Raw genomic sequence first — 18,748 nt, 5'->3', positions numbered from 1 at the left:
ATTGATAATCTAGATGCTTGTGAAGATAAATGGATACATAGGATACATGCCAAAATAAATATCCAAAAATTAATTCTGCCACAAGTTTAACTTTTTGACGCTCCACTACATTTTTGGTATTTTTTTAAATATTTTACTGCCTTATTATTCACTGCCTTCTTTGCCTACTCTTTTTTCCACAACGCTACATTTTGTGTTTTCTAAGACGCTCCATTTAATTATTTTCGCTGTACTTAGTTTGTTTATCACTGCCTTTGACTGCCGTGTTCCGCATATACTTTATTTATTTTCTTTGCCGTAATTTGTCACAACGCTACATTTGCAGGCTTTGCTCATCGCTCTTTCATCATTTCTAGTTTATAATTTATATTTGATACGTAATTTACTTTACTGCCGGCTTGGTTTAGTTTTCATTCAGCATTTTTTTCAATATTTACGCTTATGCTTTTTCAATTTTTTACGCTCATGTTTTGGCATTATTGCGTCACTGTAATGTTGTTTAAAACATTACTTGTAGGTTTTAACTGCCCTTTATCAGAACTGACGATGCACTGAATAAGTGCGAAATATATTTTCTGTAACATCTACTGACAACTGATCCCTGTTACCTTAGCAATTGAGGTTTTAGCTTCCTAGGCTAAATGGTTTCAAAATGTTTTGGAAGATGCGTATTGCTGGATATCCAGTGATGAAAGGATTGATGTTGAGATATTCTGCAACTTATTTCAAGCAGCATATTGTGAATATGGGTAATTGGAAAAAGAAATTATTCAGCACAAATGCTCCACAACCTATTACTGAAAAGACAAGAAAAGGCTTTTTGTTATATCACAATCACACCTTTGATCCAACAATGCCAAGAATATTTGTTATTTTTGGAGTGAGTATTATTTTGTTACTTAATGGTAATTTTTTTAAACTGACTATACATTCAACATCAGTGTGTTGGTTTGTTAGACCTAAAAAGCCTTTAAGTAGTAACACTTTTTTTGTAATATAAGATCTTTGCTATTCACAAATGATAAAAAACCAACACATGCAACAAACGATGAATTGTCACATGAATAAAAAATATATAAACTGAATAAAGGAAAACATTTAGTAAGTCTTAGTGAACTATTGTGATACAAATTAAATCACAAAAGAATAAAACTTTCTTGCGTAAGTTTGTTTGACACATGAATTGCCAGACCACAAAGTCCAATATGAACATCAGGATGACTTAATAAATAAACTAAAATATAGTTTGTTTGGCGTAAAAGGGGTTTTAAATGCTCAAAAGAAAATACTCCTTGGCTTTTAGTGACTTGGAACAGCACTCCTTAAGATATTTATTGTTGGGATCATCATATTTATTCGATTGTAATCCCCCCCCCCTCAATTTTAATGATGACACAAAAACAAGCTTTATAAGGCAGGGTTTACAATGGGAGTAAATATTAGGGTGTTTCATTTTTTCACCATTTTTGAAATTCAAAATGCTTGGGGTCCCATCTGGTGGTATTTGGGGTAAAAACTTTACACCCCAAATTTTTTTGAATTATGATGTCATATTGAGGTGGTCCACAAGGTTTGAAATTTTTGGGTCGAGGTCAAAATCTCGAAATTTGGCTGTATCTCCAGAACCACTCATCATAGATTGACAAAATTAATGTCAAAATGCGCAGAAGGGTCGGTTTCCTATACCTTATGTAGAGAATATTAAGGTATATCTGCTTCAGAAAAAAAGTTATTTCAAAAAATCTGATTTTCAATCTATTTTCTTCTGATGAACAGAGATCAAGTGATCAAGATAAAACGTTTTTCTGCATTTTTTCACTCCTGGAAGCTGCTATTGCATAATAATAGTCCTTGTTCGTTTTGCAAGAGATGAAACGGTAATAATTGAAGGAACGTTCAACTGGTCAGTTGGTGTTAAGGTTCCAATACTTGGCTCGTCTAGTCTTGCTATCTGGTTAAGAAACACCCCATCTTGCATTGCTCCAGGACCCTTCTTGGCGCCGTCCACAAAAGAAATGACATGGGGAAGATATATTTCGTTTATGTGGAACATACATTCAAGGGTATGAATATCATGGGTCTGCTACTATTTGGTGAGTTCCTAACCCTAAAACGGCAATGATAATTAATTAGGCTACGGTACCCAATAATTTAAAAAAAAATTCAAAAAATTACCGAATAGCGAATCGGACTCACCGAAACGGGCCATTCCGGAATATCATGACTAACTTCATCATTAAAATAATTGACCAGTCGAGTATTGACTCCTGACTTTTTTCCTGTGTTGAGAGCAGTCATATCAGCCAACGGTCATGATGACTGAATATACTTGAGATAGATGTAACCTGCAAGCCTCCTGGATGATGGTGTCAAAAATCAGTTCTGCAGTGACCGACACGCTTTTGGGAAAAGATTTAACAGCAGGCACACTTTCGTGCTTCATGCCATTATCACCAACAAGTTGACCCAAGAAAACGTATTGATCTATTTTATCGACAACGCACCATAACATAACTGCATGGCAGAAGCTGAGTTGAGAAGTTTCTCACTTTCCATCAGAGACTTTTCTCTTGTTTTTTGTCATTGGCGGTATACTGTCAAAGGTAATGCAGCTATTTGATCTTTTCCAAGAACCGACCTCATAAAATCTGACTGCTGGCGTACCGAAGTCATACTACGATCAGCAGGTACACAACTTCTATCATTTATTGAAAAAGAATGTACCGTACTCTCTTGTACATTTTTCCCCCAACAGCTGGTTTCAGAGGCTCATGTTCCTTAAATCCTTAGGCCTATTATCTTTCCAATTTATATCCCCATCACAGTCGCTTTCGCTACGGTGTACTGTAGATATCTAACTGCTTCATTTCTTTTTCTCTGTTTCGAACATAGTAGTGCCGATGCTTTAGCAGGTTGTATGCCAGAAGTGCTTGTTTGTTTAACTTCACTGCTCGTTTCTCACCTCCTTTTATGATTTTCCCATTCCAAAGCCTTTTCTACATGGTTGACATCTATGCCACCGATAAACATTTTTCGATCTTTTTGCTGATCTTTCAAGAAAGCGATTTCTTTCTCCTGGACTCGGTTTTCGAGTTCACAGCTGCAGGAGAGTTTCTTTTGTAAAACAACCGGCTTTTCAGAGATCGAACACTTGCATGCACATTGCACATATATCGAACAAGTTCTGTAACCATTTTTGATTAACCTCATTACCTCTGCGTTTCATTTCCTTCTTTCTTGCTGTATTGTACTTCTTTATCACGTCTTTTAACTTCGCTTCAATTCTCTGTTTGCTAAGCACTGGAAAACCAGCTTTGTTCCATATGCCAACTGCATCTTTCAGCAGTTCATCTTTCAAATGGGGTATTTTCTTCAAAAACTTAAGATTAGTTTCGGCTAGTACTTTCTTCCTCAAAAGTAAAAATAGTGACTGACTATATCTGAATTAAGGAGAAGCACATTTCTCTCCAATTCCTTGAAGTTTTGCATCCACTTTCTAATACTTGGCCTTAATGCATGGCGATCTATACTACTGGCCTTCCCAACGTGGCAACAGCCAAACAATGTGGGGGCCTATTAAGTTTTGGCAACTAACAAGTATTAGGCGTAAAAAAGGCGTTTTTGCATGAATTATTACTAGGGCCATTTTTATATGACCTTAAAAAATCAATAATATGACTTTATTTTTTGGAAAATATGACTTTATGTGAAAATCGTTTATTTTTACATGCGAACAACGTCACTCACGGAACTAAAGAGTAAAATATATGCAACATAACAGTAATACACATCCATTTTTATTTTAAACCACTGTTGTAGTACAGTTTCATGTAGTGTGGAATGTTAGAGTCTTTGAAGTTACGATTTGGACGTAAAAATGACTTAAGTAAGGAAAATGAGCACTCTACAGACGCTGATGTGGGTTGACACTTCTGCAGTTTTGCATAAAGCGCTGGTGAAATGTCTTGTCTTTGTAGCTCCATAATTTGTTAACAGATTGTGTTGCAACACAATGCAATGTGTGACCTCATAATGCAATGTGTGACCTCATAAAATATAGGTCTGTGACTGTAAGTGTTATTTAGGCTAATCCTACAGTTTGCCTTCGTTCAATCAGAGATTGCCTTACTTTCTTAGTGCTTAATTGGTAAACTTTAAGCTTAAACCGCTTAAATTGGTACTTTTTATTTAAAGTATACAACGGTATGACTTTATAACTCAAAAATATGACTATATACCTTGAAAAGCTGATTTATGACCTAACCAGGAAAATATGACTTTATATGACTTCATAATTTTCTTAATATACCTCATAGGGATGCGGTTTTTGCGTTAAAATTGATTTCACGACTTACTGATGCATAGAAAAAAATATGACTTTAATGACTTTAAATGGCCCTAATTATTACTAAAAACAAATACTTCTGGATTAGAAAACGAATTTTTTAACATACTGAACGTTTTGCAAGTTGGGTCACTCTTGATTTCGTGTACCTTGATTCTGTTGATATCTTGATTCTCATGGTATTCTTAACATGTAGCTATTGTTCTGCTTTCTTGCCACTTATTTAATAATATTACATCTTAATTACGTTTTGGCACCGTATTTACAATTTTTAGGCTAAAAAACATTACTTGAGCAATGAAAATTGCTGATTTCATGTTGTAACACTTATCTCAGTCGGTAAATTGAAATTTCGTATAGGCCCCCACATTATTTGGCTGTTGCCGCGTTGGGATGGCCAGCAGTATACATCGCCATGCCATAATGACACAGATAAATAAAAATCTAAAGCAGGTGAACACTGAACAGCATACCTCTTCCTCAACGGTTACATTATGTATATACCTAGTAGTAATACCTTCAATTATTACCGTTTCATCTCTTGCAAAACGAACAAGGACAATTATTACGCAATAGCAGCTTCCAAGAGTGAGAAATACAAAAAAACGTTTTATCTTGATCTCCTGATCTCTGTTCATCAGGAGAAAATAGACCGAAAATCAGATTTTTTGAAATAACTTTGAAATAACACAATAGCAGCTTCCAAGAGTGAAAAATACAAAAAAACGTTTTATCTTGATCTCCTGATCTCTGTTCATCAGGAGAAAATAGACCGAAAATCAGATTTTTTGAAATAACTTTTTTTCTGAAGCAGATAGACCTTAATATTCTCTACATAAGGTATAGGAAACCGACCCTTCTGCGCATTTTGACACTAATTTTGTCAATCTATGATGATTGGTTCTGGAGATACGGCCAAATTTCGAGATTTTGACCTCGGCCCAAAATTTTCAAACCTCGTGGACCACCTCAATATGACGTAATAATTTAAAAAATTTGGGGTGTAAACTTTTTACCCCAAATACCACCAGATGGGACCCCAGGCATTTCGAATTTCAACAATGGTGAAAAAATGAAACACCCTAGTAGTAAATATGGTATTTTTCACATCTGCCATTCTTCATATCTTGACCAGACCTGGGTTAAACTATGTAAGTGCCCTAATCAGATTTGGTGCTCCTTATTTCAAACGCATTTATTTTGATTGTCAGTACTGCACAGACAAAATAACTTTTCGATATACAGGGTAATGTTATGAGATCATTCATGTGATCTTATCACCTAAGTTCTAACAAACAATATTTATATTTCAGACGCTCGCTTGTGGTATATCTGCAATTGTATCTATTGACTTAGTAGGCTCTTTCAGTTACAAAGAACCAGAAGTCTCCAATGAACGCCCAAGTACTGCAGCAAAAATTTACCAGAGTGCATTTGGAAAAATGTTGCCTTACATTTATGGCATCACTGCTGTTGCTGTTCTGTTAATAGCCTTCAAGTATGTCAACTCTGTCGCTAGGAAGGTGTTTCTATCAACTGATCATGAAACTGTGACGTTTTTGACGTACGGTCTTTTTAGCAAAGGAAAAGTCAAAACATTTCCTGTTGAAAGTATACAATTTAGGGGAACAAAAATTAGAGCCAAAACAGAAACCTCATCAGCTAACTTTTATCTTTTGAAAAATGGCACCATTACAAACAAGGCCCTATTTGAATGGGCGCTTGGCGCATACACAGACCCAAAGAAAAGCTGATTGCTCAATATACAAGATAAAACAAGCAACTTGGCTGGAAGAATGGTTGTGTGTTGCAATTAAAGCTTTCTTTCACCATGGGATTGAAAATGATTTGAAGAAGCAATGACAGCTGTGCTTTGGTAATTACGGGCCTTTAAGTTTTCTCCCGTTTAGCAAAAATAATGTTTCATAGCTTTGTTGAAGAAGTCTACGAAATTATTTGAAAAAAGGTATATTTATATATGTACTATGTAAGTAACTACAGAGTACAGTAAACCTTGCTCGACCAAACCGAATAACCAGAGAAATCTGTAATGTTTTGTCAAAATACTACAAACACTTAAGTTGACAGTAATTACGCCGCTATGCCTTCAATGACCAAACAAGCTTAAACGTCTTCTTGGTGTATGCTTGTGTGTACCGATTGAATCTTGCAAGCCAACATTGGTTTAAAATGGCTTCGAGACTGTTCAAATATCGCGTGACGTCCTTGGTAGAGGTGTCGGGACCGTCATAATTCCGCTAACGCATCATTTGTGGCGTTAGGGAACGTTCACGTATTACGTAACGCTTTTTTTCCGAATTTTTGACTCCCCCCTCCCCCATGTAACGCCAACGTAACGCTTTTTTCAATCCCCCCCTCCCCCATGTAACGCTTTTTTCAATCCCCCCCTCCCCCATGTAACGCTTTTTCACTACGAATTCAGCACAAAAAACTACCATTCCGTACTCGAAAGCGTTACGTAACGTTTTGCTTGAACCCCCTCCCCCCTGATGTGACGCTAACGTAACGCTTTGCATAAACCCCCCCCTCCCCCTCGAAGGCGTTACGTAATATTTGAACGTTCCCTTATACGGTGGGAGGAGGAACAGTATAAAAATTGCGGCACGTGATATTTGAACAGCGTCTCAGCAAGAATGTAGAACGTGTTGTGTTTTATCATTGGGAAAAAAACAAAAAACAACTTTACCGGTACAAGTAAACAGAAAAGTCGTTTTCAGGGTGGACAATTTAGCAATAAAAATTGGTTTAGGTTTGAAATTTGTGATATGACGTTGAATTCGACGTGATCGTGTGAAAGTTTTTTTTACTGTAAAAAATATACAACTTAAATACATTGACACTCTACGAAACAGCGCATGGTGGTTCTTGCAGCACCTAGCCAGGCATCAATGGAACTGCTAAAGCCCATTCTAAATAGTCGCACGAACCAACGAGGTGGCGGGCATGTGGCTCAATAACACAAAAGTTACACTTTACAGCATCATTAGGCCTACTTGATCTTGTCGAAGAAAATCGTTCACAATACCGCACCTAAAACACCTGACGTTTTTCAATCATCTACATGAGGAGTTTAAACAATTGACGGTACCACAAACAAGCTAAAACATTATTTTAAAAATTAATAGTAAATTTTTTTTTAAAAGGGGCAATGGCTATAGCCTCGCGTACGCCGCTTCCCTCGCATACCTAAGGTTGATCGTGTAAAATATTATTTCATCGTTAACTTCCAAAAGTAAAGCTTCATCACACTGAGCTATTGTAAGAAAATATACTAGATCTCTACACGGAGTAAATAATTTGCCGTCTTTAAAGCGATGTCCTGTGATTGAGTTAAAATCTATAACGACGTTTTTTTTAATAGGTAATTATTGAAACAAATCTTTACAGGGCCAACTAGCGTCTTTTTCTACAACTTCCACTAAGTTTTAAACGTAAAGACCACGATAGTATATAAAATAAAACGTAATGTTTTATTTGTACATCGTGAAAACAAGCGTTAATCATCAGGATTCGCAAAAACCATTCTGTATGTCTTTACCCGCCTGCTTCGGACCAGCTTATTTGCGCCAATAGGAACAAGTATCCACACTAAACTGTAGCTCAAATGTAAGATTTGTAACAAAATATTTTCATACATTTTTGGGGAAATCTCATTACCATTATTTGCAACGTTCTTGCAAAAAATGTAGCTGGACACAAGCCCTGAAAGAGACTCTTCCGTAACGTTGATCGTCCTTGATGCAGCGCTGTCATGAATCCCATCTTGACTTTTTCTTTCTCCCTTTACCCGGCAGTTTAAATGCGTCCCCACTGTTCCACGTCGTCGACGCGGCGGGCTCCGAGCTTTGCACGAAGTTCGACTTGTATTGGTTTTGAAAGTATTCTTTCATCGACGACGCCCTCCCACCAAGAACACCACTCTGTGACGCACGGAATGCGGCTGTGGTGTTGGCAGCAGGCTTGCTGCAGAGAAAGGCAATTTTAAAGCTTTCACATCACAGCGAAGTTCACAGCAACACACAAGTATCGTTCGTTTCACTTGGAAACTCTTCACTTTCATAGAGAAATGAGCAAATTTATCGTAAGTTTGTGCAGAACGGTAAATATGGGCGCGCACACGAAATGTTTCGTCAGGGGATTTTACCATGTTTCGTCAGGAGATTTTAAGCATTGTTAGGAATTTTTAAGAGGTCGTAGTATTAAGGCTTACACCTTCAGGCGTTCCAGTAAGTGTCCTTCCAAACACACAGCTACATGCTATTGAGCGATGTCGAATCAGGGCTCTCGGCTATGCATTCTCAGGGGTGACAAAACATTTTCGGACAAACTCAGAAATTTAACTTGTCAGAAAATGGTCAATTATCTCTGATTAACAATAATGGGTAATCAACGTAACGGTTTGGATCTAAATCAACACTCTTCAACTTTTTGTCATCGCTGAACCCTGATTTACTTTCATGTTTGTCACGGAAACCCCCAAAAAAATTCAGATTAAAACAAAAACGGTCTCGTTAATAGCATGATGAACAAGTGACACAACAACGTTACTGTCAATATTTTTTTCGGCAGCTGCACCCTACCTCTTATTTAACAAACTGGCCTACTTGAAGTATGAACGCGGTACAGTGATTTAAATATTTAGAACGACGCATCAATACACTGACGGAAGAAATCAATTTCTCTGATAAACAAGGAACCCTCGCGGATCCATTTAAACTCACGGAACCCCACTTCATGTTCCAAAGAATCCTAGGGTTCCGCGGAAACCCTGTTGAAGAGCACTGATCTAAATGAAGTTCTGTAATTGGTTAGACAAGTAACTTACCTTGATGTTGCTGCTCCTAATCCCGGACGATCTCTAGTGGGGAAAGCCGACACTTGCTTTCCCTTGCCATGCTTGTACCTTGATTTTCGGAAACGAGAGTTTTGCAAGGCAAGTTGCATCAACGGTTCGGGAACTCTCTGACCGGCCCCTTCGAGGTTTCTAACCAGGTCCCCAGCAAATTGTGTGTCCTTGGAGGTGACCAGGGTGTAGGCGGTGCCCTTATGACCGGCACGACCGGTCCTGTTAAATGAAAGGAAGACTTAGAATGTTCAGACGAAAATGAAACAAGGAGGCCGAAAGATCAAAGCCATGGTTTTAACAACGTTGTCTACATAAGAATTATCCCGTGCACAAACTGATAAATAAAAAGCTCGTTTTTACAAAAATGTGCAAACTAAGGGTACATTGGCCAATCTGTGAGTCATTTAGACTTTAGAGCCATTAGCTTCCCGATTGTGAATGCTGTTACGCATGGATCGAATGACGTCACGCACTAACCTTCCAATCCGGTGCGTGTGCGTATCGATGTCACGCGCAACGTCAAAGTTGACCACGTTCTTTATGGAAGGAATGTCGAGACCTCGCGCAGCCACGTCAGTCGCCACCAGTGTTGCAACCTACGTGCGTAAAATAGCTTGTCACTTTCACAGACAACAAACTCAGTCAAAGTTCTGTATTGACGGAGTTGAATCGGATGTATTGAATCAAAGTGGCGGATTTTGCGGTCTAGGTTGTTGAACATTTGGAACCTCAGATTTAGGCTACCGTAGTTTAGTTCGCCTTTTTAACCAATCCAACGCAAACACTACATGACATGGAATAAGACCAGAAAATGGTAGAGGTGACAGAAGACGGGCTTGAAAAAACTGAAACAAGATACAAAGAGGATTTAGCACGGTGGCAACACATTTGGGAAAAACACCCATTCGACGTAGGCCACTCGCGTTTTATTGAAGTTCAGTGTTTCGAACTTTAAAACTATACCTCGAAAACAAAATCCGACATTTTTACATTGATTCAACATCTGCAGAAGTTGAATCAATGTAAAAATGACGGATTTTTGCTGTTTGAGCAGTTGCTGATTTAGAAAATCGTGCTATAGTTACTTGTTTCTTTTTAAAGTTGCTTATGACTTGATTACGGTCGAACTGGTGCATGTCTCCGTGGATTAGAGCGACATCATATCCTTCGTTCTTCAAATTGGTTGCAAGCTCTTCGGCGTTCGCCTGCAATGAAATGATGAGACAATGTCAAAAAATATTGCGATTCCGTTTGCAAAGTCAGTGGCGTTGCATGTCAGGCCTGTTCTGAAGAGATTTACAATGCACGCACAGCGATGTCACTAAATATTTTTACAATAAACTTATCTTAAATTAGCTTAGGTTATCTTACTAAATTAGGTTAGCCTGCTAAAGTAAGTTATCTATTTAAAATTAGCTTATTGGCTACATTGTGAACTAAAACATGGTCGTGGTACATTTCTGCTACTTGACCAATGACCATTGGCTCCTTTCTGCCAGTTACATCACTGCGTGTGGTACCGGCATGAAAGTTTTCGATGACGAATAACACTTACCTTTTTGGTGACAAAAACCAGTAGACTCCCTTCGCTTGTGAAAGGAACAATCCGTGACGTTAGCCATTTCCACTTCATTTCTGCGTGTTTTAATACTTCGACCACCTTTTAAACAACAAGAAAAAGATGCATGAATAAACAATAGCCTACAACACAATATGTAAAGCCAACTTTTTCCAGATCTAGTTGAGAAAAATTACCTGTGTTACATCTGTGTTTGCTTCTCCCACATCGCCTTGTATTATTCGTACAGGGTCGGTCAATATGTCCCGGGCTAGCCGTTCAATTCTCCTTCGAAACGTTGCACTGAACAGCAGCGTCTGTCTGTCTGGTCGTATGTGGTTTGCAATTGAACGAACCTGGACGCGGATAAACATTTTAGTGAACTTCATTGATTCTATGAGTTTCTTTCATCACCATGATATGAAAGCCTACTGGCTGATGTGAATGTCGTAAATGAAAAATAGTTATCTGTGCAAACAGTCACATGCACTACGGTAGTAGTTTTCAAGTTTTTTTGTAGGTAGAACAAGCTATAAGCTTAGACAGGCCACAAAAAGTGCAGTATTACATTGCCAAAAGATATTAGTGTTCTTTTATTGACAAGTATTCAATAATTTAACATTTGAAAGTTTAATAAAACATGTAAATCAAACTCTCTACCAAAGCTTTATCAATTTAACATTTATATAATTTTTTGTACAATTCTGAAACAAGCTTTTTTTGCAGACGAAATATGGCGCTTTTTTCATTTCTACTTTATCTGCAACTTTCGATCTGAATGCCGATGTGATATTACTACAAAATGTAACGTCTTGGCCCTCTCGGATAGGGATTAAGTTCTAACATTCGTTGCAGCACTTGGCGTTTGTGAGCTTCTGATGTAGTGCTATAATCATTTTGTTGCTTTCTCGCAAACATATCTTCATTGTCATTTTGCCACATTTGACATTCAATTTTGCCACCTGAACCTAAGATAAAGAACAGTTCCGCAATACCATGGCCAAGATGAAGTATTGAAGAGTTTTAACGTGGAAACCGAGTAAAAACATTTGAATATTGACACTGTCTGCTTTGTAAAGCGCTGAGGAGCAACGCATTCTGCGATAGATACAGCGGTATATAAAAACAAGCATTATTATTATTAAAACGCGGAGTACAAATACTGCCGGTATTGTGTGCAAAGACGTATCTTACTTGATACTCGAAGCCCATCTCAAACATCCTGTCTGCTTCATCGAAGACCAAATATGTGACTCGTCGTAAATTAGTGTTCCCTTTCTTGACATGGTCAATAATGCGACCAGGTGTGGCGACTACAATCTGAACAAAGCAACAAGAGTCACTTCAGTAACGTATGGCTGGATCTCATTGGTGGTAGTTTGTGACATCATACTACCTCGCACCCCTCGGCAAGTGCCTTTTGCTGCTCGTACATGTTCCCACCTCCGTAGCATGATGCACAGCGTAGTCCATACACTTTGCCAAACCGGCGACATTCCAAGGTGATTTGCTGGCAGAGCTCTCTGGTCGGAGCAACGATCACTCCTGGAAGTCAATGGCAACATATATCCAGACAATAAAATCCGTCATTTTTACATTTAATTCAACGTTTGCAGATGTTGAATCAATGTAAAAATGACGGATTTTGCTGTTTGGGTAATGTAAGTCTAAATGCAGGAAAACTTTGTTGCAAAAATAACAATTAGCTAAAATTTAAACACCCACAGACAAGTCTTCATTGTAGACGAACATCATAAAACAGCCATAAAAAGCTTTTCTCAGATTCAAAAATCTTTTTTGGGATGTGTTGGAGCGGAGGTATCTCGTAGTGAAATTCTAATACTTGGCGTAATGTACAAAGGAGCGTTCTTCCTGGCTGTAAGCACAAGGCTGAGAACTCAGTAGAACAAATGTTCAAATACAATTACCATACCGATGGGTCCATCTTTTGGGGCCAACTCCGGCTGACTCATAATGTGGATCAGCATTGGCCATACGAAGGCCGCTGTCTTCCCCGAACCAGTTTTCGCAATCCCAATCATATCTCGGCCAGACAAGCCGCACGGTATGCCTTGAGCTTGGATGGGCGTTGGTTGGGTGTAATCTTGCTTTCTGTGAGCCACAATATTGAGTAAATGTGAAGCAAACGTAACAAGTAGATCAACACAGCACCAGACAGTAAATCAATCATACTTTGCATTGATTCAACGTGGGTCTGCTACTATTCGGTGAGTTCCCTATTCGGTGAGAGCCTTTTTCGAAGAGTTTCCTATTCGACGATTTTTTGAATTTTTTTTTTTGAAAATTATTGGGTACCGTAGCCTAATTACCATAGCAGCTTTTACATCGTTTTAACGTCGCTAAACGTTGAAATAAGACTCTAACCCTAACACGGCAATGATAATTAGGCTACGGTACCCGATAATTAAAAAAAAAAATTAAAAAATCACCGAATAGGAAACTCTCCGAAAAAGGCTCTCACCGAATAGGGAACTCACAAAATCGGACTCACCGAAACGGGCCATTCCGATTCAACGTAGACAAAAGCAGACAACTGCAGACAAAATAAAATCTGCATATAAAACAAAACGTATTTCTCGACCGCAGTTGTGTCACTATATTACCTGATGCACTGCATGAGCTTGTCATCAAAACCAAAATGTCCAAAGCTTGATACGGGTTTAGGAGGAGTGAATCCAGAGACTTTAATTCCAAGTTTAACTCGCAATTCATTGACCTCTGCGGCAGTTAGTTTAGCAATCTCTTCGTGTGCGACGTAGAAATTCTTTTCAAAGTCGGGGTAGCCAATTTCGGAATGATAAATAATTGGCAAAGGTTCAATCACTTTCTTGCTGGGAGCTTTCACCTCTATCGGATTTCCATCTTCATCGTATTCAACGACGTCATCGTCATCCAGAAACATTTTACCTGGAAAAGCAAGATATGGGATCCACAAGTTCAGAGCATATCGGTTCTTTTTTACATTGATTCAACGTCTACAGATGTTGAATCAATGTAAAAAGAGTTGACTTTCTGGGTGGAGGCAGACGAATTCAAGCAACAACACAGCATTTGCTTGGATCTAGGAAAACTGTACGATGGATAAAAAAACAACCTTCAACATCATTTCCATACCCTAAATTGATGAATCAACCAACTGTAGTAAGCGTTTTTACTTTACATGCAATAGCCAGTTGATTGTCTGACATTATTGAGTCAGATTCATGTGAGGTTTTCTTGAAAGCACAACCAGCAAAAAGTTTCGAGTAAATATGGTTATCGATTTACTGTATATAGGACATGCTTATCAATAGACCCTTGTTGTATGTGAAATTACCAACCGGCATTTGGATTTTCCTCCATATACTTGTAATACAACTCCTCACTGTCCAAATCTTCCAAATCGTCTCTGACGTCTTTCGAACGCTTCGACATTTTTTTGTCTTCTACGACAGTTTTCTCGGCGGCAGCATTTTGTGACGCCACCTTGACAGGAAGTCACAAATTAATTCAAGGGCATTAAGCATTTTCGTCAACACATTTGCAAACTGTGATAGCCATCGTTGACAAAAAAAAAATGCGATAAAAGGATTAAGGTTATACTACAATATCATTGCAAGATTTTTAATTTACAAAAAGTTTAGTAAAGTCAATCAATTACGATGTTCGAGAACATAGAGTTGGATAGCACAATTAGAAATGTTCTAACATCATTCTGACCAACACTATCTTGCATTTCGAGCTCAAAATATCGAATCATTTATGCAATAAATAACAAACCGACACTAACACACGATAGGTCACATATGCTTTAACATGGAAACAAAAAGACGTACCGTAAAACAGCCCAACTTTGCCCAAATTTTGTGAGTTAAAGTCTGACCACAATATGGTCTTCATGTTTTATTGGATTTGTCTAATGGATAATATTTATTATTAATATTATCATTATATCAATGTAGTATTATTTGCGCTGTTTTACGGTATTTAAAGCATACAGTTGTTGTTCTATGCAATATGAAAATTGGCATGCCACACAATATCTCAAGGGAGATTGCCATAAAATTCACGTCTTGGAGTAGCAGTAGAAAACGTATTTTACTAGTTTATATTCTACACTACACTCTTCATAAGAACAATCTTTTAATTACTTCATTGTCAATGCCAGCCATAAATGCTTCAAGTGGATCAATTTCTTCTTCTTGCTTGTTCTTCATTTCCTGAAAAGTGAAATGTAACTAATGCATCGCATTGTATGGGCTCAAGCTAGGCTATCACAAACTCGTGTGACTTTGAGTTGAATGGTAAGATTGGTAAGTAGTGGTTTAAAACTTGCATTATAAAAATGAACTTTAAAATTAAGTTACAAGAATAACAAATTGGTCAACAATGTACTATTTTTGAAGGTAAATAACGACAGAAAAAACCCAAATTTAAACTGGCAAAATTGGAGAAAAAAAAAGCACATTTTTGTTGAGTGTAATTGAATAGGAGCAAAACTGGCCAATCCCAAAGCCAAAAGGAAAACACTGCCATACAACCAGCAGTATAGGCTACCTTCTTTTCCTCTTCTGAAAGAAAAGGACACGCCGCTATGATATCGTCTTCTGCAGGAGTTTCGTCCAGTCCATCATTGAAATAATCATCATCACTCGCATCATTTTCCTAAAGACAAAAGATATAGCAGTTATGATATCATTTTTCTGCAGACGATAACACTGATACCTGGTGAGAAACATGTTTTTAAATTTTGACAAAAAAACAACTTTGGATTCGATACATTGCATATACGCCGTCGTACGGCTACAGCTACCTTCGCACTTCGCACAATGGGCAGTATAGGTCCATTATTATAGTGAGTTATCATTGAAGATATGCTTGCAAGCAACAAGAAAGATAAGACTCTTTTGAAGTTTACATTTCCCAAACGGGATACGAAAAACATTATCACTCAGCAGTTTTAAAAAAACTTTCACAGCTTGTTGAAAGATTGCCATTGGCATAAACCAGCGGTAAAAATAGCACTCTGGTGTTTTGATCAGATGTGACTGCAGTTGAAAATAAAAAGTTAAAGATCATTGGAAGCAAAAACATAGTCTTTGAAAGCCACAACACATCCAAAAACATATTTCACACACTGACTTCTTTGTACTAGTACATATATTACACTTAACTTAGGGCATCACACAAGCTCTTGCTTTATTATTGAACTCGGCTCAGTGGCCCCAGTCCTTCCCAACACTGACAATACAATCCAAATACGATATGGTACCATACAATCAATGGACATAAAACTCAACTTAAATTCAATTTTTTCTGATGCAACAGATGCAGCCTATTGCAGCAAGATAATAATTGTGATACAATCTTATGAAGCAGCTACGTACATCTATTTTTCTCTTTGTTGGCTTTTTGTTAGAGCTTCCAAAGTTTGGGGCCAAGTTTCCTCCAGTGACAAAAGCCATTCTTTTGTAACCTGAATAGACCATGTGTTATAACAACACAATTCACAGCAACCAATGAAGAAATAAAACCTGGTGCCTTTGATTTTGAAGTATGAACATTTCAGAGACAAAAAGTCAAAATAACTGAACTAGGGTTGATGTGCGACTGTGCGTATTCTCGACCATCGAGGTAATTACGTCCACTGCACAAATTTGTTAATATTTTGACAGAAAAAAATTTAACAGTTTGTTTATCAATAATGTTAATACAAGTTGTGTAAGTTTCATCTTTTTACGCTAACTATGCACAATCGTAAATGACAGTGGTATGTGAGTGCATGAATTGAAGGAACTGCGTGGGATCGAGAGATGTGGAAAAAGATGACATATATAGAGTGACCGAGAGTCGTAAACGACTGAACAAATGAAGAAGTCTACGTTAACTATGCAACTTGTTTTTTGGTTTTTAAATTACGTTTTTAAAAAGACTTCAACTGTTCACAAGGCAATACTCTGTGTCTAAAGTTTCACCAAACAATAAAACAATTACCTTGAGCATTGTACTCTGAACTCAATCCTTGCCCTTTGCCCATTTTACGATCCATGCTTAGATGGCAGGCAGTAGATATGTAATGCAGAGATGTTAGACTACTGGTTGTCTGGATTACAAACAGCAGAAATATATATATATAAATCAAACCTATAGAAATATTCAAACAGCTCAAAAACTTCCGATTACACTTGACTTTCACATAGTGTGGATACAAACAATTTTTGGAGATGGTATACAAGGTTCTGCTCTGATCATAAATGCTGACATGAAGATACGTCAAAGATTGAAATCGACCAAGACATACAGAGTGAAGTAGTGAACAGAAAAGCAAAGATGAATTTACTCTATATTTTTGGTCAATTCCAATGTATAACTTTGTGGTATTTTTACCAGCGTAAAGTATTTTGCAGACGTAATCATTATTATGCTATTCCTGATAAAGACATGAGAAGTGTTGAAAAGTTTTCGGTAGAGCTTGACCGATATATCGGTCAGCCGATATTTATTGGCCGATACCAGGGGTAGCCGATATATTGTATTGGCTATTTTTCGCCGATAAACATCGGCCAGCAAAAGCACACTCAAAAGCAGTCATACATGCCTTTAGAAGAAACAAAAGTTACTCAAACGTGCTTGTGAAGAGCGCATTTAAACTCTCTTGTTTTAATTGCGTGCACGCGGCTGTGCACAATCCATTTTTGCACGTGGAAGGGCGCTCTTCTAGCTGCCTATTTAATTGGTGCTACCTGGTTAGAGTTCGCCCTTCAATTGCTGTATTTGTGCTTCTGTTTATCGGGCTAGTGGCGGTGACGCCGGTCTTTGTGCGAATCCTAGCAGCAACTCCTGTCGCGTTAGACTGCTTTACAATGACAAAAGATATTCTCTTCTTGGCATGAATGCTGAGGAACCATGTTCTTTGAACAACAGTTTGAAACTGTTGCACTTTGATTAGTGAATTGAACACAAACCAATATTGCATTTGGTTGTTTCTGTGTTTTTTTTTTGTGATTAGTGTTAAAAATGGTTTTTACATTACAGCAACCAATGCATAAACTTTCTTGGACTGTTTAGTTGCTTAATAACTTTGTTGGTAACAATTTTTTCGTAGTTAATATATATTGGTTGATATATATCGATATCAGCCTCAAAATTTTATAAATATTAGTATCGGCCTGAAAAAGTGATATCGGTCGAGCTCTACTTTTCGGTATATTTTTTTCAAGCTAACAAAAAATAAAGGCAGAGGCTATATTTACCATATATATAGCCTCTGAGTCTAAATTACCCTGTTTACTCAAGCCGGACGATGATGTTAATTATGCACTCAGACGTGTTGTGATGTAAGCTTCGTATCTCTCTGCGCAACCATAACGTATTGATGGTGACAGCATTAAGAAAATGGCAAACTAAAACGCTTTAATGTGATAAAACTATTTTTATCTTGAAATAAGTATGATTAATGTTAGCAGCCACTAAACTTACCTGCTGACAGTAAAAATCAATGCATAAAATCAGTCATTTTTGTAATCTTTGCTAGCAAATAACAGGAATAGAAATTTGACGTAGTGATCCAGAGCAAACAGTTGTGCAGTAAATATCACATGCAAGTTCGTTCGGCAAATGTGGTCACTGGTCACCCCCTTTTAGCAAACATAAAATTTATGAAGAGAAATTCTCCAACTTCAGCAAAATTAAATTATAGCAACTAAATCTGATTATTGTGTCAAACCACCGCCCTTTAGAATTTGAGACCGAGGCAGTTGTTACAAGCCACGAACATTCATACCACAATTTGTTGAGTTTACAGGTTATGATATAATTATAAACACAGCTGTTTTTGTTTTTGAGAGAAGAAAAGGCAAGAAAAAATATGTCATGCTTGAGTGAACAGGTGCATATAGCCTCTATAATCACAATATATGGTAAGAAATGCCACTGCAAATAATAAAATAAAAAAAGTGTTAACCCATTAGTGTTACTT

General features: G+C 37.5%; 2 protein-coding genes across 2 annotated transcripts; one reads left to right on the top strand and one right to left on the bottom strand.

Moving 5' to 3' along the window:
* The first annotated feature begins 248 nt into the window (after window positions 1-248).
* LOC145781116 (uncharacterized) lies at window positions 249-7,209 on the top strand. Its single transcript, XM_082592871.1, has 2 exons — window positions 249-880; window positions 5,659-7,209. Exons 1-2 carry the CDS (start codon window positions 653-655, stop codon window positions 6,097-6,099), a joined length of 669 nt encoding a protein of 222 aa, XP_082448997.1. The 5' UTR covers window positions 249-652; the 3' UTR covers window positions 6,100-7,209.
* A 617-nt stretch (window positions 7,210-7,826) lies between these two features.
* Window positions 7,827-16,908, bottom strand: LOC145780736 (ATP-dependent RNA helicase DDX42-like). Its single transcript, XM_082592362.1, has 15 exons — window positions 16,765-16,908; window positions 16,158-16,246; window positions 15,328-15,435; window positions 14,922-14,990; window positions 14,112-14,256; window positions 13,395-13,698; window positions 12,704-12,882; window positions 12,167-12,315; window positions 11,965-12,090; window positions 10,968-11,126; window positions 10,768-10,872; window positions 10,298-10,417; window positions 9,690-9,808; window positions 9,192-9,431; window positions 7,827-8,329 (listed from the first exon to the last, which is right to left on the bottom strand). The coding sequence occupies exons 1-15, from the start codon at window positions 16,817-16,819 to the stop codon at window positions 8,116-8,118; spliced, it is 2,181 nt and encodes a 726-aa protein (XP_082448488.1). The 5' UTR covers window positions 16,820-16,908; the 3' UTR covers window positions 7,827-8,115.
* Between the last annotated feature and the right edge of the window lie 1,840 nt (window positions 16,909-18,748).

This window comes from Aplidium turbinatum, chromosome 12 (assembly GCF_918807975.1).
Source record: "Aplidium turbinatum chromosome 12, kaAplTurb1.1, whole genome shotgun sequence".
In the NCBI taxonomy this organism is placed as follows: domain Eukaryota; kingdom Metazoa; phylum Chordata; class Ascidiacea; order Aplousobranchia; family Polyclinidae; genus Aplidium; species Aplidium turbinatum.
Note: the sequence above shows the minus strand (reverse complement) of the source record. Positions and strands in the feature narration are given on the sequence as shown.